We start from the raw sequence: 23759 nt of genomic DNA on the forward strand, positions 1-23759 counted from the left end.
TACTACACAGGTATAAAAGCAATATTAATGGCAAGTGTTTCACCATTACAAAACAGCAATATCTTATACTACAGTAGATTTCAAATCTCAAGTATCACAGGATTATTTATAGTTCCTTTGCAATGTCTCCATCTGCTGGACATAAACCACAGTGGGGTTCCCCCTTTTTGTCCCACCCAGGCTTTGATTCGATTGGACGAATATGATTTCCACAACTTCCTTTTAGCTATCCCATTGGGTACCTGAGCTGTCACTTGCCTTTACGGAACAGAACAATAACATTCAGGGGGAAAATGGCGGAGGATAGCGTCCCAGATTTAACCAGACCTCAAATGTATTTATTTGGTGAGCACGTCTGTACTGCCACGATACATTTTAGTGCACAGTTAGTAATAGCAGACACTTGTACTTTGTTACATAGCTATAACTCTCCCAAACACACCAAATGTCTATATTAAGCTAGCAATGCATATGAGCTTCTCGCGCCAATTCAGCAATACACTCTTTTGTTTGCAAGCTAGCTAGCAAGCTAGTAGGCTAGCTAGCTTAATTTGTTATCAATGATACTGTTACATTTCTGTTTTCAATGTAGAATGTCTACAGCTATTTGCTTATAGTTTGCTAACCTGTGTGTTGTGAACATCAGGTTGTGCACTCAAATCGGACAAAAAGGAGTTCAAAGTCGAGGTGGAGGACGATGATGCGGATCATCAGCTGTCACTCAAAGCAGTAAGATTATGATGCCAGTTCTGAGATCGAGTTTCCATTACAGAATATCATAATATTGTAGCTAGCTAGCTACTTGGCCAACATTTCATCATGGCGTTTTAAAACAATGATAATGTATTAGGTCGTGACAACTGATGCATTTCACTATGCTACAACTAACGTTACTGTGAGGTAATTTAATTTGAATAATTCAGCTAGCTGTATGTTCTTAAATATTCTTCATCAAGTCCATTTATTTTGACACTTTCTGCAGTATATTTGTCTTTGCACCTGTGCAGACTGGCACCCGTTAAATAATTTATTTTGACAAATACAATGGAAACGTGTATTTTATGTAATGGAATATCTAGTCTATTTCACCTGTTTCCCTTTTGTTTCATTACTTTTGGAAAATAACAGAAATCCCTTTGTACCAGTACACCACAATACCAAGTTCACCTTTGTCAACATAATGAGTAGAGATTTCTACTAGTCACAGTTCTTTGATGTGTATTTAAAGGAATAACATATTCATCAACAGACAATGTTTTTCTTTGTTTTCTGCTCCTTTTCCTACCTTTGCAAATGACCCCGTTCCTCTCCTCTAAATAGATATCCTCATTGTAACATTCTTTCAGTCACTCTCCCTATTTGCCACCAAGCAAAGATGGTGATTGACAGACAAATGAGGGAGACTGGAGGGTGTTGGCGTGTTCCAACATGGAAAAACATACAATATCATATCTGTGAAACAGCTGTTGGTGTTGCAGGTGTGCCTGGGTGCGGAGGCCGAGGATAAGTTTCATACGGTGGAGATCGAGGGCGTCACATACGACGGAAAGACCACCAAAATTCCACTGGCTGTGCTGAAGCCGTCCGTGCTGCCCTCTGTGAGTGTTTTAGAATGATGAATCGCCCTAGTTCGTGCTCTTACTCACCTTAAGCTTTAGGAATGTTCTTTTAACCCTGTCCCTTATTCCACTTTTGTAATAGCGAAAAACACTCCACTCCATTACCATACAATTACTCAAATAACGTGTTGTTACTGTAGTAATTACAGTGTTTCTACACAGATGCTACAGGTATTTTTGGCCATGACCCAAGTCACAACACTGGGCTGGATTCAATGAACCACACAACCTATTACTATCTTTCCTCACGCTACATTTGTGGCTATAGAGATGGCGACCTACGCTTCTTATTTAGTAAATATTTTCTTAACTCTATTTCTTGAACTGGATTGTTGGTTAAGGGCTTAATCATTTCACGGTAAGGTCTTCGGCACGTGTGACAAATACAATTTGATTGGATTATGACAAGGCCATGCCAGTGATGGGCTAATTCTCCATGATGTCAGCCTGGTTTCTCCTAAAGCAAACACACCAAATGGCAACTTTGATGGGGGTGGGGGCCACAAAAAAATCTGAACTCATGTGGGGCCGCAGTGGCTTGGGGGTCTATGCACCCACATCTATACCCACACATGCAGTCAGAGCCAGCCCTAGCCTTTTGGGGACCTAAGTGACATTTTTGGGGGGGGAGCCCACCAAAACAATTTATAATAATAAAATATTGCCGTTTTAAAGCAAGTTTTCTATAATTCTACACATTTTAGCATAGGGCGGAGAAAAAGCTATTTTATAATTAACTTCATACAATTCTACAAATTTGTCCATGGAGTGGAGAGAAAAATGTGCAGTTTTACAGCTAATTTCCTGCAATTCTACACATTTTGCCATAGGGTGGAGAGAAATCTTTGCAGTTTTTAAAATGATATCTGAGTGAGAGTGACTAACAAAATCAATGGGGGGCCCCCAGCTAGACTAACTTACCAATGAATAAAAAGTGCTCTGTGACTGACGCAAGATAAAAAAGTGATGCACAACCACATTTCAAAATTGCAGCTTGTGTATTCTAATATTCTAACTCTCAGCAGTAAGTTGAGACCCTGACTGAATTCCCCCAAAACATTTTGTTTTTTGGGGGGGGATTGATCCACGATCCTAAAAAAAGGCCGCTAGTCGCCCATCCCTGTCCTAAAGTAATCCAGTTTCTGCATATTAAATGGTAAAAATCTGGCTGCCGCCCTGATCCAGAGGTCCAGAGAACACTGTCGCCGTTTCTGACTTCTATTGTTGTAACATGCTTGGCTTGTTGGCTGCTGCTGGGCTTGTGTGTGTTTTGGTTCTGATTCAGGCTTGAAAACACTAGCTGTGAGTGGATAATTGCGTTACTTTATGGAAGTTATCACTACCTGAACACTTCAACAGTAGTTACTCTAATACCTACACCTGTGTTTTGTTTGGTTACCATCACCACCAGAACAATGGCCTGGCACTTAGGAATTCACATTCACAACCGGCTGCACCCACAACTTTTATATTTAACAAGCAGATACAAGTGAATAGATGTTTTGATTTTAATATGGTAATACATTAATAGAGCATTTGATAAGACCCTTTTGCTAGCAGATCCATTTTCCCCATGGGGAAAAAGCTAGTTTAATTTACATTCTCTGATGTCATTTGTGACGTACTTCTACGTTTGATAGTTTCAGCTGCTCATAAATGTGAAACAATTCAAAATATTGATCCTTTTGTTCCACATTTTAATGCTCTCCCCTGTTTGGCAGGTGAGTTTAGGAGGGTTTGAGATCACTCCTCCAGTAACCTTCCGTCTCCAGTCTGGCTGTGGACCAGTGTACATCAGTGGACAGCATTTTGTCAGTGAGTGACTCTTTATTTGCAGTCTGCTGGTTTAGTTGTTTGCGTACTCTCTTCGGGCTTGATATAAGGTGACATTTTGACAGTACAAGACATCAGCGCTGAATGCGTAACCTAATCTCAACTTGTAGGTGTGAAGGACTCTGATGAGGAAGAGGAGGAAAACAACACATCACCTGTGAAGAGGCTGTCAAGCATGACCTCAGGGAAACGTCCTGCTCCGGTATGTTCCTACTGCTGTGTTAACTCATGCAACAGGCACATAATGGGAGAAATATATTGTATTGTATTCAACTGCATACATCAGGCCTTGTTAACAACAGTTTTACATACATTGTGTTTATTTCCCTTTGCAGAAGAAACTGAAAATGGAGTCAGATGATGATGATAGCGATGAAAATGACGACGAGTATGAATGTTCTCATTTTGTATTTTTGGTTGTTTGGTGTGTCTTGCGTCATGTGCTTTTGATGGGCCACCATTAGATAGCCTGACAAATAGATGTTCTTGTTCTATTCATTGTAGTGATGATGACGACGATAGTGATGAAGATGAGAGTGAGGTGAAGGTACAGAAAGTTCCAGCCAAACCAACCATAAAGAAAGTAAGCCCTGTTATTCTCTGTTCACAAACGTAGCGACCACAAGACCTTGACTAATGACACTGGGTATAGATGATGTACCTGATATGTCCACTAGGTGTCATGTTAGACAAAGACTTGTCCATGTAGCCTAGCGCCAATAGGAGATCCAAAAAGTAGTATTATGTCATCTTAGATAGCTAGGATTGTGACACATAACACCAGACCTTGGAATAGACACAGGATAAGATGTTTCACAACATAATGTAAAATGTTTTAGGCATATTTTATTGTCTTACATCAAGTCTCATTTGTGGTATTGCGTATCAGTGTCAAAGACCATTTTGTCAAATTCTTGTTATTATTGCAAGTCTGGTAAACTAGACATGTTTTTAGTGCTCTGATTTGCACTCGCTGACCGGCGGCCATTTTGCTGGAGACGAAGCGGGGGAAACTTTTTCATCTTGTTCCCTCTAGTACCCATCTGGTTTTTCGAGACTAAAACACAGGGTCTGCGGGTATAATGATCGGATTTCTCCTCTGTAATCTACCTGAACACTCAGTGTTTCACCAGCACCGTGCAGAGCGAGTCGCAGTAAAGACAACTTGATTAACACAGCCCACACGTCTAGGCTTGGGAATTCCCATTTCCTTAACCCCCCGCCCCTGCCCCCTCTCCTCGATAACTTACCTAGGTCTACATGTCCTGTCCCTCTGTCCTCCTGCTGTCTATCTTTCGCTTTCATTCCTCACTTTATTCTCACACACTGCCCCCCTTCTCTTGTCCAACAGTTTCTCATCGCACCTGGCCTTTGTCTTAGAACAGTGTGTGTGTTTGTGTGGCTGTGTATCATTGTGTGTGTTTGTGATTTGAACTGTGCCAGGCCGAGAGAGATGAAAGCGAGGCAGATGCACATACCTGATGTGAGCACTGATTGTAGCCCCAGGGCCAGATGACAGCTGAGCCTTTCTGTCACCTGTTGATTTATTCTGCTATCCCCTCTACAGACACACATCTTTATTCTACTTCCTCTTCTTTTCTTTGCTCTCTTAACTCTTTGTCATGCTCATACTGCATTATAGTGATGAGCAGTGACAGCATGGGTATTAATACGCTTCCTGGGTTGAAACACTGAGAGGATGGCGAGCATACTAATTACTGTTCCCCCAATACACTATTTTACTAATTTCCCATTTCCCTCCTTTTGAAGATCTGACTGAAGTATTTTATATAGACAGGCAGGCAGTCTATTTTGACAACGGCAACACGTTTTTGCTGTCAACATGTCGTCATCCCAAATTAAAAGATTAGTGGAAATTGGGTTTTCTATTTTGTATGGTGCTTCCTGCATGTCTCCTAACTAGTTCCGTTGTTTCCCAGAGCCCGGAGCCTTTGGGGAAGAAGCCGAAAAGTGTGACATGGGCGCAGAATGGCTCTCCAGGGAAACAATGGGGACCATCAGCTAAACCTCAAACCAAGGTAGGTCAACTCTTACACCTGTTTAGACCTCTTTAGACCAACATGAAACCAGAGTAATTACTCGCATCCAAATGAAGCACTGGTGTCTGCTCCCAAAAGTGGTCTTTTCATTTGGCTATGGGTAGGCTGGACACCTGACATTTTTAACAATGTTTTTTTCTGATAAAAACTAGTTCATTGCATCCGCCGTGGAGCCCAGTTTCATAATATTACCATATGTCCCAGCTGCTTGCCGTAGTTTTGAAGTAATCACGGAATAACAGGCCTTATTTTAGGGCATTTTTCAACCTGCCAGCTCCGAATGTTCTATTTCCAGCTTATTGTTCTACGTCACAATGGCTTCTTTGCTATTGTTGGCAATGAGACCTGCCCACATTGCTGGTAGTTCAAATATAAACAACAACTAAAAATTACTCATGGAATTCTGAGGTCGTCCCATTGTTTTCTATGGGGGAAATATAGGTATGTCTACCTATTTCGCCAAATATCTCGCAATGTGTATATTTTCCTTTTTTTAAATAAATTGGACACCATTTTAATCATGAGAATCTCATCTTTCTAGTTATGTAAGGCTGGGCAGTGTATTCCATTGTCATCAAACGCTACAGCAAAAATAGTCAGAAGTTACAATTTTTTCCTACTTCCTTGTTATGCAGACATAAACGCACTTGGCACCTTCGAGGTACGGATGTTTACTTTCTACACAGGTTGTTATTTTTCAGTTTCGTCCTACGAACAGATTGTAGTGGTAAAATAAAAAGGGATACATTTTTTGGTGCCATTTAGGCTAAATGGAATTCTAAGGTTCACTCCAGTCAAAACAGGCACTGCCAACGTTGGATTCCATTCATTTGCTATGGGCGCGCACTAGTGTTCCAGCTTAGCCAACGCTCTTTTGACATTTTTCAGCCTTGAGTGAATTTTGACTCGTTCTATTGTCCAGCCTACTATTGGATAAGATCATGTGATTCCAAAATAGGCCTGGAGCTGAGGAGGCAAGGAGAGATTCCAAAGAGTTGTTTGTGGTTAGGCAGTTCCAAAGCAGACAGTTTAAAGGGGCAGTCCAAAAGCAGACAGTTTAAAGGGGCAGTCCAAAAGCAGACAGTTTAAAGGGGCAGTTCCAAAGCAGACAGTTTAAAGGGGCAGTTCCAAAGCAGACAGTTTAAAGGGGCAGTTCCAAAGCAGACAGTTTAAAGGGGCAGTCCAAAAGCAGACAGTTTAAAGGTGCATTTGTGGTCTAGGCTTCAAAATAAACTAATGGAAAACACATGTTTTCTGCCAGCTAGTTTAGAGAGAAGAATCTTAATAACAGTGTTATGCTGTTGAACATGAAAAATGGAAGATATCTTTCAGCATATAGGAGTTGTGATGCGCATAGAGCATACACATCAGCTGTTTGTTCCATGAAATTGCTGTTCATGGGGGACAGTATAGAAAATCCTGCGTGCCCTAGCCACATATATGTTAAGTTTGTCACAAGAGACTACATTTTCTGTAAATAAATCTTATTAATACCTATGTATTTCCGTAGTAGTTACACAGTCACATTTGAATGTTCACAATAAGACACATGCTTATTATGTAAGAGGTGTCTGCTCATAAGACCACTGTTCCAGAAGTACTTGCCAAACCTTCAGCAAGCTGCATTTAATTAAAGAACTGCAAAAGAATGTGATTAATCCAAGTAGCAATTAGCTCAAGACTGGTGCTTAATTACTCAGGTGGAATTTCTTGGACAGCGGCCTTACAAACCCGGGGATTGAACTCTCTCTGTGTTAAACAAACACATCTGACCCCTGAACACGTTTCCCAGGATGGGGTTTAAGACCACGACCTCTCGGCCTGACCTACCATTTTGAGTTGCAGACCACCTTTGAAGCCATAACACCCCTCCCTCCCACCTTTGCAACCTTCTCATTTTCCACCCCTCCTTAAGAATGCCCTAATCAGCCCCTCCACCCACCCACCCACGTAGTCCCCCAAATGAGTCTAGCTTAACTTGAAACAGTAGCAGTGACCTTTTGTCGCAGTCATTTCTCTCTTGTGTTGACATAAAGTAGACTAGACTCGAACAGCTACAGGTTGTTTTTGCCTTAATCAAATTACAAATGTACTTAAATTAATGTATGTGAACCTCTCATTTAGATATTAAAAACTTCATAGTAGTTTCTCAAAAATTCAATCTCATTTTCTCTCTATGTCAGGAAAGACGCCTTCAACACTTCCTGTCATGACAAGAAATTATCAAAATCCTCACAGCACATTGTTTCGGACTGAAAACTGTACCCTTTGTACGTGATGTCAGACACTAATGCGGTGAGATGAGGTGAGGTGAGACTTGCTATGCTAATCACCCGGGGTGTTGCGTAGCCCTCGGGGCAGCGTGCGGTATTGTAGAGCAAACGCTTGCTAATCTAGCTAATTCTGTAATGGCCGCTGTTCACCACGTCACGACAGCCGTTGTTAAAATGCTAGTGGGGATTAACCAACAGGCTAACCTCCGAAACCTCCGCAGTGTTTTCCCTAAGTACATGGAGTAACCAGACAAATAAAAAAAATAGCCAGCCAGGGAGTTCTGGGATGGGGGGGGTTTAGTTTTCCTCCATTTCTGCTCAGCTGCCCGCAGCCCTGTTCAGTGAGCACGCAGAGTCACTCTGCTACAGAGCAGGAGGGGAGGGCCGAGGAAAGGGGACAGTGGGAGTTAGAGGCTGAAAGAGAGGAGAGTAGGGCCGAAGATGACGCATGGCCTCCTGTGTAGGGGCTGAGTGGGTATGGTTGAAGAGTTAGTATCATTAGCTTTTATAACCTTCAGTCTTTTTACTTTTATCATTTTTTGGAGAAGATTGAGGCTTTCTCCACTACCAATTGTTCTTGCAGTGATGATTCAACATCTTCATCACAATTTTTCACAATTTATCTGCAGAAAAAAAAACAATGGTAGCGATTCAGTTCCCGGCTTTCACTTTGAAGACCTGTTCAAAAAGAGGCATTCGTTTGCAAACAACCCATCACTAGGCTACACTGACAAGTCACTTTAGAGATCACTGACGAGTCACTGTAGAGATCACTGACGAGTCACTCTGGAGATCACTGACGAGTCACTCTGGAGATCACTGACGAGTCACTTTGGAGATCACTGACGAGTGACTGTAGAGATCACTGACGAGTCACTCTGGAGATCACTGACGAGTCACTGTAGAGATCACTGACGAGTCACTTTAGAGATCACTGACGAGTCACTGTAGAGATCACTGACGAGTCACTCTGGAGATCACTGACGAGTCACTCTGGAGATCACTGACGAGTCACTTTGGAGATCACTGACGAGTCACTGTAGAGATCACTGACGAGTCACTGTAGAGATCACTGACGAGTCACTCTGGAGATCACTGACGAGTCACTTTAGAGATCACTGATGAGTCATTGGCATGTCTTGACATGGGCTTCGACTCCTAGGAAAATAAAAAACAAGATCTTTGGTTTATTGTCCCGATGAGAAGCTATGGACATATAACTACGTTGTATGATTTATGAATATCAAAGAGACATAGGAGATTTACTTTATTCAGTCAGATCGACACCTTTTATGAACTAGCCAACACTTGCTGTTCGGTCGTCAGTCAAAGCACAGTAAATAGCCTATGCACCCCGACTCCATGGCTGGCTATATGAAACACGCAAAATAAAATAAATTGTTTCAAAAAACAATAATTAAGTAGATTTCAACTTATCGTACACATTTACATTACATGGGACGTGTAAATTCACTCACAGTAGACAATGAAGAAGCATCATGCTCTCCCTCCTCTGTAAAAATAAATTTGACTGCAACCCCAGTGCACAAAATTAACCAGTACCGAGAGGCAGGACAGACAGCAGACTGACAAACCAGCAGTGTTCCCCTATCATCGCTGGCTTTGTGACTGACAGGCGCCTGTCCTGTCAGTAGCTCACTAGAACGTGCATATCGTTCATTCTAGCGGGAAAAGGCTATATAACCTTTCCTGCATATTTTAAATGAAAAGAAGCCTAGTTAGTTTATGGAAACTAACTAGGCTTAGTGAAAACCCTGGCCTCCTGCCAGTTTAACCCCCCAGTCCCACCCTACCTAACCCGACCCCCTTCCCTCAGCCACCCCTCTCCACAGCCTCCTCACACCCCTCGCTTCCTGGACACACCTTCTCCCAATTGCTCTCATTATGAGTGTTTGATGTCAGGGGCAGCAGGCAGGTTTCTCCCAGAGGAAGCAGGCGTTTTCTTAGTGCAGGTGACTGGTCATTAGGGTGGCTCGTCAGATCCTTTGCCAGTACCTTTCTCACCATATTTATTAACTCTTTGTCCCGTTGTCCACACTTTTTGGTTCCAGGAAAATGGGTCGATATGACTGTCATTTGAGTTTGTTGGTCTAAAGTTGAGTCATCTATGGTGTGTTAGTGCTTTTGATTGATGGAAGTTGAAGCAGGCTGCCTGCTCTGTGATGATGCCTCCGAGCAGACGCCACAGTCATAAAACTGTAAGATGCTCTGCCTGGGGTTCTCCTGAGAAGACCTACATCGTCAGTTTTGGCAACTGATGGACACCCAGTTCAATTTGCATCTTGTGTCTTGCCAACCTGTTAACGATTATTTTAATCACATCTCAAATTTTCAAGATTTTTCAATTGTGCTGCTTGAATAAAGTTGAGAGGAAAAAAAGGTTTTTTAGTCTTGGGAGTCGGAAGTTTCTCAGCGAACTGTCTTTTGTCTCCTTACCCAGGCTCCAAAGCCCTCCTACAAGACACCAAAGGGACAATTACTACCTCACTCAGACTCACGGCAGAAGTGTCATCATGACCATGTGTTTGAATCGGAGGCAAGCGATTACCTGAAATGCTAGCGTGCAAGTGATTAAGTCACATGTCCCATCTGTAATCAGTGTCTGGCGCAGATTAAACAGCATGCTCTGTTTATCTATCAGCTGTTTCAGGTCCACAGCTGTCCTTTGGAAGTGGAGAGCCGCCCCCAAATAATAAATATGCCAGACTTTTCTTGGCCGGGAGCCAGTGGCATTAGTTGTTTTTTTTTAGTCGGAGGTGTGAGGGTGTGTGTGTGTAGTTGTGCGTTTCTTTTGTCCTCTAATTTGATACCTTTGATCTGTGCGATGAATGCCGATTTCTGCGGAGGAAAGAGACAATTATTGCATTCTCCAAAGGGAAGAAAAAAAGAACCATAGTCTTGTTTTTTAACCTTTCGGTTCAATCTACTTCTTAAACCCGTGTCTACTTCTGTAAAGAGGTTTCTTTATTCATCCCACAATCAAGATACTGTATCTAGTCTCTGTTATTATTTCAGGTAATGATCCGTGTTTACACATTACTTTCAATATGCTTCAAATACAATGGTTTGAATTAGCAACAAGCCTCTTGTCACTGTCCGGATCCACACACTTGTTGTGGATGCACACAAACTGATGTTGCCGTGGTGATTCTGGGTGACATATAATTTGAACGTGTTAACTTTGAATATACTATCGTCATTGGCTCCCATCACCTCTTTAGCTGCTATCTTCACATCAGTTATTGTACAGTTGAAGTCGGAAGTTTACATACAGATTAGCCAAATACGTCTAAACTCAGTTCTTCACAATTCCTGACATTTAATCCTAGTAAAAATTCCCTGTCTTAGGTCAGTTAGTATCACCACTTTATTTTAAGAATGTGAAATGTCAGAATAATAGTAGAGAGAATGATTTATTTCAGATTTTATTTCTTTCATCACATTCCCAGTGGGTCAGAAGTTTAAATACACTCAATTAGTATTTGGTAGTATTGCCTTTAAATTGTTTATCTTGGGTCAAACGTTTCGGGTAGCCTTCCACAAGCTTCCCACAATAAGTTGGGTGAATTTTGGCCCATTCCTCGACAGAGCTGGTGTAACTGAGTCAGGTTTGTAGGCCTCCTTGCTCGCACACGCTTTTTCAGTTCTGCCCACAAGTTTTCTATAGGATTGAGGTCAGGGCTTTGTGATGGCTACTCCAATACCTTGACTTTGTTGTCCTTAAGCCATTTTGCCACAACTTTGGAAGTGTGCTTGGGGTCATTGTCCATTTGGAGATCCATTTGCGACCAAGCCTTAACTTCCTGACTGATGTCTTGAGATGTTGCCACTAGGCTACGCTACGCTGGGGCGGCAGCGTAGCCTAGTGGTTAGAACGTTGGACTAGTAACTGGAAGGTTGTGAGTTCAAACCCCCGAGCTGACAAGGTACAAATCTGTTGTTCTGCCCCTGAACAGGCAGTTAACCCACTGTTCCCAGGCCGTCATTGAAAGTAAGAATGTGTTCTTAACTGACTTGCCTGGTTAAATAAAGGTAAAATAAAATAAATAAATAGCTTCAATATATCCACGTACTTTTCCTACCTCATAATGTCATCTATTTTGTGAAGTGCACCAGTCCCTCCTGCAGCCAAGAACCCCCACAACATGATGCTGCCACCCCCGTGCTTCACTGTTGGGATGGTGTTCTTCGGCTTGCAAGCCTCCCCTTTTTCCTCCAAACATAACGATGGTCATTATGGCCAAAGAGTTCTATTTTTGTTTCATCAGACCAGAGGACATTTCTCAAAAAAGTACTATCTTTGTCCCCATGTGCAGTTGCAATCCGTAGTCTGGCTTTTTTATGGCAGTTTTGGAGCAGTGGCTTCTTCCTTGCTAAGCGGCCTTTCAGGTTATGTCGATATAGGACTCGTTTTACTGTGGACAGGTACTTTTGTACCTGTTTTCTCCAGCATCTTCACAAGGTCCTTTGCTGTTGTTCTGGGATTGATTTGCAGTTTTCGCACAAAAGTATGTTCATCTCTAAGAGACAGAACGTGTCACCTTCCTGAGCGGTATGACGGCTACGTGTTTCCATGGTGTTTATACTTGCATACTAGTTTGTACAGATGAACGTGGTACCTTCAGGCGTTTGGAAATTGCTCCCAAGGATGAACCAGACTTGTGGAGGTCTACAATTTTCTGAGGTCTTGGCTGATTTCTTTTGATTATCCCATGATGTCAAGCAAAGAGGCACTGAGTTTGAAGGTAGGCCTTGAAATACATCCACAGGTACACCTCCAATTGACTCAAAATATGTCAATTAGCCTACAAAAGCCATGGCATAATTTTTTTGAATTTTCCAAGCTGTTTAAAGGCACAGTCAACTTAGTGTCTGTAAACTTCTGTCCCACTGGAATTGTGATACAGTGAATTATAAGTGAAATAATCTGTCTGTAAACAATTGTTGGAAAAATTACTTGTGTCATGTACAAAGCAGAAGTCCTAACCGACTTGCCAAAACTGTAGTTTGTTAATAAGAAATTTGTGGAGTGGTTGAAAAATGAGTTTTAATGACTCCAACCTAAGTGTATGTAAACTTGCGACTTCAACTGTATGTTTATATCGAACATTCAAAACAACAAAGATCTTTTCAAAACCTTTTGACATCATGCACCATCATTTATTGATTAAAAAATATATATATTTTACCTTTATTTAACTAGGCAAGTCAGTTAAGAACAAATTCTTATTTTCAATGACGGCCTTGAGCACGGTTACATGTACACAATGATATGATTATTGTGCGTAGCCGGATTGATTTAATAGTTTGTTTAAAACCTTTACATGCTTTGCATGAAGAAAGATTTCCATAAGAATCCTTTTCACATGAAAAATCTAAAATCAGGCTACTGATGGGACTTTTGATAAATGCAGAAAATCGCCAATTAAAATAAAACGTTCTACCGCAGTGGCCATGTTATTTTTGCGATACCATTTTGATTCTCAGTTCTGACATATGGAGTTTGTATGTGAAAGCTCTTTCTAAGATGTGTGCTTTCAGTTTTTCCGAACTCACTTCACTCGTGCATCAGAGGGGGACGTTTGCGCTACTGGTGCTGGCACATGTGCATATCAAATGCACCGCTGGAACATCGATTTAAGCTGTTTACATGTCCTAATCATTAGAGGGATTGCTCAGAACCAGGTGTTTTAATCAGTGTATGCTTACTTTGATTATGACCGATTTAAGATAAGCAGAGTAAGGTGTTTACTTGACTATTGCCATACTCGGCCTACTGCCATAATCAATTTTATATCGAATTATTAGTCTCCATGTAAACGTACTCATTAGCCTTTTACACTTGTTTGAATTGGCCTATATGGATAGGGCTAAGTTGAAATGTTTCTAACAGAGAAAATATGAAAAGCATATGCATGACCATCGTAGCAATTGAAAGAGAACAGCTTGGAGATCATGGGGAAATTATTGAGGACACAACAGTTCACCTGACAAGACTGAATCCAAACACACTGTTACACTGTTGATTTGATGTGAATTTTACATTTACTGTAATTTTCGTCTCATTTGTTGATAACAAATTCTGAAAGTATTCTGGATACATTCAGTAACATGATTAGAATATTCCTGGAAAATGTGGAGTAGATGCAACATAGACCAACACAGGTTCATTCTATTCAGAACAACCCAGGGCATGATGTGATGCCATGTCATCTTGTAACTGTACATCAAACATAGTGATCATGAACGTTGACACTGTACAGTGCCTTCGGAAAGTATTCAGACCTCTTGACCTTTTCCACATTTTGTTTTACGTTACAGACTTATTCCAGAATGTATTAAATAAATAAAAATCCTCAGCAATCTACACAGAATACCCCATAATGACAAAGCAAAACAGGTTTTTAGACATTTTTGCTGATTTATTAAAATAAAAAACTGAAATACCTTATTCACCTAAATATTCAGCCCCTTTGCTATGAGACTCGAAATTGAGCTCAGGTGCATCCTGTTTCCATTGATCATCCTTGAGATGTTTCTACAACTTGATTGTAGTCCACCTGTGGTAAATTCAATTGATTGAACATGGTTTGGAAAGGCACACACCTGTCTATATAAGGTCCCACAGTTGAAAGTGCATGTCAGAGAAAAAAACAGGGAGGTGAGCAAGAACCTGATGGCCACTCTGACAGAGCTCTAGTGTTCCTCTGTGGAGATGGGAGAACCTTCCAGAAGGACAACACTCTCTAGCACTCCACCAATCAGGTCTTTATGGTAGAGTGGCCCGGCGGAAGCCACTCCTCAGTAAAAGGCACATGACAGCCCTCTTGGAGTTTGCCAAAAGGCACCTAAAGACTCTCAGACCATGAGAAACAAGATTCTCCAGTCTGATGAAACCAAGATTGTACTCTTTGGCCTGATTGCCAAGCATCATGTCTAGAGGAAACTTGGCAGCATCCCTATGTGGATGCATGGTGGTGTCAGCATCATACTGTGGGGATGTTTTTCAGTGGCAGGTACTGGGAGACTAGTTAGGATCAAGGCAAAGATGAATGGAGCAAAGTACAGAGATATCCTTGATGATAACCTGCTCCAGAGCACTCAGGTCCTCAGACTGGGGTGAAGGTTCACCTTCCAACAGGACAATGACCCTAAGCACACAGCCAAGACATCGCAGGAGTGGCTTCAGGACAAGTCTCTGAATGTCCTTGAGTGGCCTAGCCAGAGCCTGGACTTGAACCCAATCGAACATCTCTGGAGAGACCTGAAAATAGCTGTGCAGCGATGCTCCCTATCCAACCTGACAGAGCTTGAGAGGATCTGCATAGAAGAATGTGAGAAACTCCCCAAATACAGGTGTGCCAAGCTTGTAGCGTCATACCCAAGAAGACTCGATGCTGTAATCATTGCCAAAGGTGCTTCAAGAAAGTACTGAGTAAAGTGTCTGAATACTTATGTAAATGTTTTTTATGTTCTAAAATGTACCCCAAAAAATTACAAACCTGTTTTTGTTTTGTCATTATGTAGTATTGTGTGTAGATTAATGAGTTGGGAAACAATTTAAACCATTTTAGAATAAGGCTGTAACGTAACAAAATGTGGCAAAAGTCAAGTGGTCTGAATACTTCCCAAAGTGACTGTATGTCACATGAGTTTTATGATATGGTAATGTAAGTGCACATTTGGACAAACGGGTGTTTGGCTTGCTTGTAAGACATCAAAACGTTATTTATTATAATCCTCTTAATTTACATCATTTCCCTCACTCAGACAATAAAAATGTGCAAAAGTTGCCCAATTAGCAGGAGGGGTGGGGGCAACTTTTTATCACTTGCGGTGCTGAAGTTCAGAACGGCTGTCAGTCAAAACCCATACAGCGCTGTGAAGCACAGAGCCAGAGCTGTGATGTAATGTATAGCATTTTAATGTAGAGCCACTGCATTCCAATTTAGGCGTATGTGTAAATTAAAGGTGATTCTGATCAGTGCCCAAATCTGCCATTTTCAACCCGTACAAGTGTAAAGGGAAACCACTGTAACGTCAAGACGCTAATACGCACAACTGGAGAGGTAATATGATGCTCTTCACAAAACCCTGATAGGAGGGTTTGGGTCGGGTGCCGGTCATTATTTTCACTGTACTACGGGGCTGGTGCGGGTAAAACGTTTTTTAAGGCAACTGTCAAGTGTTCACTAGGATCAAAAATGTTAGAAAATTGTCATAATAAAGAGCACTCTTTCTTTTAGTTATTTCTTCAGTCGCCTGACAGAAAGCCTCTCCAACAAGGTCCCTCTCCCCTAGTTTCAAACACAGCTCCAGCCGTCAATGAAACCCTGCAATCACAGTGGATTCCAGCCGGTCCGGCATGTAGGAACAGGCTCCCTGCTTGTGTAACATGCAGCCGCGGCGTATGGCGTGTCAAAGTGTGTCACACTCACACACTCCTAATTGAGGACCTCTGGGGCCAAGTCCGCCCGGCTCTGGACACACCTGTAGCCCTGTTAATGCTATGTTGGCGGAGAGCTCTGTGAGGCTCACACACGCTGTATGCACACACACACACACACACACAAAAAAAGGAAATTTGTGACATTTATGACAATCAAATGTCAGCTTACATAATTGCTATGAGAGGATAAAGTCTCTCACCACTATATAGGGCCTCTGAGTTCGTAATATTACTCAATATTACTTCACTTCCCGTACAAAAAAAGTTCATGAGAAGTGTTTCGTTGGTTGCTTTTCACACTAAGCCATAGCGCGAAAACATTTCGCGAAACGCGAGCAAGCGGTCGCTGCTTTTCTCATGAGATAGTGACCCGTTTCACAGTGTCAGTCTGGGGGAGTTAACCTGCCACTGAAAAACAAATCTTTTTTCTGCTCCTCTTGGCAAACAACCCTCCCCAGAGCTCTGTTGCTCAACGCTAAAGTCTGGGCTTGCCCTCGACTGCTTGGAAGCAATAAAAGGATAATTTGTACCCACCATATTTGTCAAAAGGTGGTGTAATTAGGGTAGAATGTGGTGTGTGTTTGCTTTAATCCCCTTCCAGCTGGTTGCTCTCACCCCAATAGAGGAACCTTTCTCACTCACAGTAAATAGGTCAGAATAGGGGCTGGAACCAGCGCACTGAGCACAGCCTGGGCTGGCCAATTCATGAGCTACAACCAATGACTTGATGCCAGTTGGGAATAGGGATGGGCATTTTAAATTATTTCACTATTCAAATAATGATATTTTCCCTGATATCCGTGTTGTCGAAATTTTGTATTTAAAAAAATACAACATTTGTGTGTGACAGTCTGTGTGGCACGGAGGAAGAGAGATAGTGAAAGCAGCCAAACTGACTTGCGCTAGTAGTTAGACAAACTTGTTGCTGCAATAGGTTATCCCATCTGTTAGTACCTGTCTTGACTGCATCAAATCGTTGTAAAGAAACTAGCTAGCTACAGTACCCAGTTAGTTAGCCAGCTAGCTAGCCTGTTAAACTCTGAGTGGTCGTTTTGGGCCCTGTACAGAGCCCGCTGAGAAAATGTTCAACAGATAATAGAAAGTGACATATCATTTGAAAGTTACAGGTCTTGTCTTTTCGGAAATCAAACTCAAATCTTACTGCCAGACAGGTGATATATTTACATCAATGGATAGGTAGAGACTTCAGCTTCCTCCTCATATATGTAAATCATTCCTTTACGACATTGCACAAGCCCATTAGGTAAAAGGTCAGACATTTTTTAAATGTATTTTTTAAAATCCTTTTGGAACAGACATGGTTGACATATTTTATCTCAAACCTAGACGTTCAAATTTCTTATTCCACGGGGACAATTGGGGGACCCCCCGCCCCCAATTCTTAATTAAACTAAATTTCAGTTTTTTTTGGTCTGCTCTATCTCGGGCTCTGAAGGAGTCACATTTGTTTCTGATACATTTATCTGAATCCCACAGTTCGTACCTCTCTAAGGCCGAAGTGTACTTTATGAGGATAATATACAATATTATGCGTCGTCTATGAAATGCCACCAGTGGGAGTCAGAGTTTAACAGGCTAGGTAAAGTAGCAAGGCTAATTGAGGCTACGTTGGTTGATCATTTTTGCCTACTCCTTCTCATTTAGCCAACTTAATTCCCTAATTTTAATTCCATTTCGCATTGATTAGAAATCTCCCACTTCACTTGCTACACATGGCCTCTGACTGTAGTGCCGCTGTGATTGGAGAGTAGCAAAACGCTACACGTGTGAAATGTGTGTAGGCTACCGGTGGGTCTTCGTTATGGGGCGCACTCATACAAACTGTCATAAAACTCTTGTTTTATAAAAAAATGTGAATGTAATGGTCTATCGTTGTAGGTTATGTAGCAATTTTTAAACAAAGCGTTTTCATTGTTAAAAATAGGCCCATATTTTTTTTCAGCTAAAAAATTCAACCTCTCCCAAGTAATCAAATACTAACGTCCACTTTAATTTTCAAATAACCATGCCCATCTCTCGTTGGGATCGTGCAAATGGCCTAGATGTCACTCATAGATACATTGACGGGATGTACTTGGAGGGTTTTGGCCAATGGACAGTGGTTTTCTTATAGGGCGGGGGAATACACAAAAAACCTATGTAGCCTACATTGAGACTAGTGCTTATTGACAGCCATCTAGACATGGCCTAAGTGTCAACCTTTCAGTTAGACTGGTTAGTTACTGGAACAAGCACACCACTGAATGATACTGTGAATGATGTTGATCTTGTTTGACTTGCAGACACCAGTGGGAGGAAAAGAAAAAAGGCAGAAGGAAAAGTCTGGAGCTGGCCCATCCAATGTTCTCACCGTGCCCGAAATCAAGAGCAAGCTAGTGTCGGCAGCCAAAGAGGTAACACAGTTGTTTTCATGCTTCCAACATAGAGCTTTGAGAAAATGCTGCTCCATATCTTAAAGGCCCAATGCAACAGATTATCACGATATCAAATCATTTATGGGTAACAATGAAGTACCTTAGTGTAATTGTTTTTCAGTTCAAATGCAACAAAAACAAAAAAAATCAACAACAAAAACTATTCTTGAGCAATAATTTTGCTAGGACTGTCTGGGAGTGGTCTGAGTGAGCACTTATAAGAGGGGCCTAATGGGAGGGATATGTAACCTGAAGACCTATTGGCAGACATTTTTAGAACGCTCTTTGTTATTGGTCTATTAATTTATACCGCTTGGTGATGTCACCAGGCAAGCCAAAACCCCACCAATGTAAAAGATACCGATTAGAAAGTCCTGTGTAAATTGTATTTCCAACCAGCAACTATCCGGAAATAACTCTGATCACATATTTTCATCGTTTTACAGTGTTCATTTCATCAGCTGTAGTACTATATTATACAAAACACAGGAAAAACAGAATTTTGACTGCACTGGGCCTATTAGCAAAAGTCCACGGGTTATCTTTAATAGTGGTTATTCCTCCCTCTGCATGGTTGCAGACATAACATGCCATAAACGCCGTAGTTGTCTTGGTAACAAATGTATTCTCTGAAGACAATTCAGCAGTACCAATTTAGGGAAAACGGATGTCCTGTTTTTCCCCTCTGAGGCTGCAGCGAAGCTTTAGTGGAACACATGATGCACCTCCTCCAGAGTGTGTGCGAATAACCTCTGACCTTGCCAATGGCCACCAGGTCTGTTGTGGGGTACTGACCACTGGCGCTCACACAGCCATGATGTCATACAGAGGGATTAGCTTATTGTCTTCTTCTCTTATAGCCACTTCAGACTGGATGGATCACACGTGTCAGCTTTACACCGCCACCTCATATTTGCCTCGTGTGAATGATACAGAATTGTAGGCTATACATGTTATGTAATATTGGTAATAATGTTGTTTTCCCTCCAGTTTGATTTAATGTCTCACCCAGATTAAACATATTTACTGTCTCTTTTCCATCAGGGAAAACCTTTTCCAAAGACCGAGCAGAAGTTTGAAAACTATGCCAAAAGTGCTTTCAGGATGTCAGACAGAAAAGTAAGTATTTTTCTTGTCTTGGTAGTGAAAGAGTTTTTTGTAGCAGCAGCATTGCAGTTGTTTAGATAACGATTGCCATTAATTGCTGAATACATTTTAAAAATATATAACACCTAGCTTAAAAACAAAATGTTTTGCCCACCGTGTCCCAGTTATTTCAGATCATTTTGTTGCAGTGAAATATGTTCATGTTGGGTCTGCGGTCTCTTAAGGGATAGAATGGGAGTAGACCTGCCGAGGCAAAGTCTTCCCCATTGATTTACTGCCGTAGTTCTCTACCAAGTGTCTTTTGTAGCCCTAATGAACGGACCGGAGGTATGCGAATGGTACCAGTCGCTCACATGTTCAAGGTCTTTGACTAAGTGAAGGAATATTTCTCTAGATGGATTTAGGGCTACTGGACTCTAGTACTACCTGTTCTTAGAAATGCTGACGTAACGCAGGGACTCTATGTACATTTAGGATTGTTTTTACTCACGTCATTGCAGCACTTAGTTGTAGTTTACTTGGAGTATTTAAGTAAAAGAGTCCTTTTATCTTCACCACATGGTGCCAAGATGGTATTCACTAATCACCATTATATCCCAGTTTAGTTTCTGGGAACAATTGGAATTGGAATGTTTATGTCAACAAAAAAAAAAAACGTTTAAATGGGAATGCGTGTGTGCGTTTATTGTGTGTGTGTATGTGCAAGAGTGTGAATGTGTATGCATTCAAGTGTGTGTGTGTGTGCGCCAGGAAGGGTCACAAACCAGGTTCTCTTTTTATTAATGAGGAAGCCTTTGAGATCCCACAGCCTGACATGTTAAGGCCTCCATTAAGATTGTGCTGTCAGCAGCAGCAGTTGTTTGTGCAGGTGAAAACTCTATAGACTGCAAGGTGCGGTCAGGGGGAGGTTTGATCCCAGTGTGTAGAACACATCTGTGGAAGCGATTTGGTTCCAAAGCCAAAGACTTTGAGATGTGTCAGACTCCTAGTCATTCTTTCTGGTATGTACTATTGCCCCCACCCAACCCCTTGTACCCCTAAATGCCGTCTCAGTTCATTGTTCCCCAGGCAAGGCAAGGCAAGGCGCCCACTAAAGGCATTCTGTAGTAAAAGTGAGTCATGGACTCATAACTCTCTGCTATGCAGCACGTCATTTGGATGCATTATAATTAGTCTCTCTCTCTCTCTCTCTCTCTCTCTCTCTCTCTCTCTCTGTCATACAGGTGGTTAGAGACCTCTGGAACTTTGTACAAACATTGAAAACAGAGAAGAAATAAGTAATTGTATTTCTTACAGTTACATTAGATACGTTTTGCTTTCTCTATGCTTTTATTTCCCCAATAACGTTGAAGGTGCAATGTTTAAACCCTTTACTAAGAGCATCAGTGAATACGTGTAACAATGTCACCCCTGCTAAAGAACTGGTTGTTAGCCTACTGTTGGTGCCCATCAGGATACCATAGGCCTTTGAACTATGGTGATGTTTTGCCACCTGTTTTATATGTTAAATATGACCCAGCCTATTAAAGGAATAGTTCATACATCATTTTCAAATTGCATAGGCTGTTGTCCGTCGACCCAGTTTTAGGTGCATATGTGGGTTATTTAGTTAATTTCACCAGCATCTGGTTAGCTCAGTTAGCTAACCAGAGCTGGTTAGCATTCTTAGCATGTCCATTAGTATAATTTGTGGCAATGCTAGGATAAACGTTACAAAGCAACCATATCACCCCAGAAGATGATCGGTAGTAATTAAGTGCATGATTTCATTACCGTTGCTTTGTGAAGTAACTGGGTTGATAGACGGAAGCCTAGGTAAGTTTTTAGTTAACTGTTCCTTGAAGGATTGTGTTTGTATAAATCCTGAAGACATTGTTGTTTGTAAATAGTCCATACAATTAAATGTGCTATGATGGCAGCTTCAGAATAATGTAGATCTGTGTAATTATGGTTTTTCAATCTCCTCTGGTTCTGGCTTCTTTATTTTAGTATTTTGTGTTCATTTGAACATTTCTCTCTAGTTTAGCATTGTTTTTTTTGTTTTTTTTCTATAAACACGTTATGTTTTGGTCTAGCGAGGTTAGTTGTTAATACTGTACTGGAAAATATACTGCTAGTCAAGAGCCCTCTTAAATTTGATGTCTTGGTAAGTGTATTGACTGTGGAATGATAAGATACTGTTGTTAACCCAATTATGAGTAAAAAGTCAAGAGAATAGAAATGGTTTATTAAAGACATTTCATCACTCACTGAGAAAAACAATCAATGAACCACATGCTCCATTAACTGCAATTGGATCTTACATGTTTATTATATTTGGGATGATTTTCAGTTGCATGGTGTGAAAGTCGACAGGAGGAAGAAAGGCATTGGACAATTTCATGAGAGTACTTGTAATTTACTACAGTACTTGTAATTCACTACAGTTCATAGTGGTTGTTTAGTTATGGCTTGTTAAGATCAACGTATCTGTCCATTTTTATCTGTCTGTTTTTTATACCTTTTACCAGAATAAACCAAATCTAACCCTGTGGCATTTGTAATACAGCTTCACTTTTAGTAGAGTAATCAGACAGTTGTCTACACCTGGCTTTCACACTTAGGCTCCTTTCACTAAATTCATACTGTAGTCTAAACTCAGTGTTTCACAATTCCTGACATTTAATTGGAGTAAATATTCCATATTTTAGGTCAGTTAGGATCACCACAGAATAATAGTAAAGAGAATGATTTATTTCAGCTTTTATTTTTTTCATCACATTCCCAGTGGGTCAGAAGTTTACATACACTCAATTAGTATTTGGTAGCATTGCCTTTAATTTTTTTTTATTTGTGTCAAACGTTTCGGGTAGCCTTCCAATACCTTGACTTTCTTGTCTTAAGCCATTTTGCCACAACTTTGGAAGTATGCTTGGGGTCATTGTCCATTTTGAGAACCATTTGTGACCAAACTTTAACTTCCTGACTGATGTCTTGAGATATATTGAGATATATTGAGCTTCAATATATCCACATAATATTCCTCCCTCGTGATGCCATCTATTTTGTTTGCACCAGTCCCCCCTGCAGCAAAGAACCCTCACAACATGATGCTGCCACCCCCGTGCTTCACGGTTGGGATGGTGTTCTTCGGCCTGCAAGCCTCCCCCTTTTTCCTCCAAACATAACGATGGTCATTATGGCCAAACAGTTCTATTTTTGTTTCATCAGACCGTAGTCTGGCTTTTTATGTTGGTTTTGGAGCAGTGGCTTCTTCCTTGCTTAGTGGCCTTTCAGGTTATGTCGATATAGGACTCGTTTTCCTGTGGATATAGATACTTTTGTACCTGTTTTCTCCAGCATCTTCACAAGGTCCTTTGCTGTTGTTTGGGATTGATTTGCACTATTCGCATCAAAGTACGTTAATCTCTAGGAGACAGAACGCGTCTCCTTCCTGAGAGGTATGACGGCTGCGTGGTCCCAAGGTGTTTACACTTGTGTACTATTGTTTGTACAGATGAACGTGGTACCTTCAGGCATTTGGAAATTTCTCCCAAGGATGAACCAGACTTGTGGAGGTCTACAATTGCTTTGTGAGGTCTTGGCTGATTTCTTTTGATTTTCCCATGATGTCAAGCAAAGAAGCACTGAGTTTGAAGGTAGGCCTTGAAATACATCCACAGGTACACCTCCAATTGACTCAAATGATGTCAATTAGCCAATCAGAAGCTTCTAAATCCCATCATTTTCTGGAATTTTCCAAGCTGTTTAAAGGCACAGTCAACTTGGTGTATGTAAACTTCTGACCCACTGGAATTGTGATACAGTGAATTATAAGTGAAATAGTCTGTCTGTAAACAATTGTTGGAAAAATGACTTGTGTCATGCACAAAGTAGATGTCCTAACCGACTTGCCAAAACTGTAGGTTGGTAACAAGAAATGTTTTGCCAAAACTGTAGTTTGGTAACAAGACATTTGTGGA

The 23759-nt window shown here is 41.2% G+C and overlaps 1 protein-coding gene across 1 annotated transcript; it reads left to right on the plus strand.

Annotated features, from left to right (window-relative positions):
- Positions 1–250: 250 nt before the first annotated feature.
- npm1b (nucleophosmin 1b) lies at positions 251–22330 on the plus strand. Its single transcript, XM_020452778.2, has 11 exons — positions 251–345; positions 647–729; positions 1479–1598; positions 3341–3434; positions 3563–3654; positions 3788–3840; positions 3957–4035; positions 5393–5491; positions 18559–18669; positions 19735–19809; positions 21021–22330. Exons 1-11 carry the CDS (start codon positions 294–296, stop codon positions 21072–21074), a joined length of 912 nt encoding a protein of 303 aa, XP_020308367.1. The 5' UTR covers positions 251–293; the 3' UTR covers positions 21075–22330.
- Positions 22331–23759: the final 1429 nt, after the last annotated feature.

The sequence above is a fragment of the Oncorhynchus kisutch genome, linkage group LG19 (genome assembly GCF_002021735.2).
Source record: "Oncorhynchus kisutch isolate 150728-3 linkage group LG19, Okis_V2, whole genome shotgun sequence".
Taxonomy (NCBI): domain Eukaryota; kingdom Metazoa; phylum Chordata; class Actinopteri; order Salmoniformes; family Salmonidae; genus Oncorhynchus; species Oncorhynchus kisutch.

Bases quoted from the DNA above. Each gene is read 5' to 3' on its own strand.
- npm1b (XM_020452778.2), top strand. From the start codon at position 294: ATGGCGGAGGATAGCGTCCCAGATTTAACCAGACCTCAAATGTATTTA. The intron at 730-1,478 runs GTAAGATTATGA...TTGGTGTTGCAG, and splicing joins ATCAGCTGTCACTCAAAGCA to GTGTGCCTGGGTGCGGAGGC. The intron at 3,655-3,787 runs GTATGTTCCTAC...TTCCCTTTGCAG, and splicing joins CAGGGAAACGTCCTGCTCCG to AAGAAACTGAAAATGGAGTC.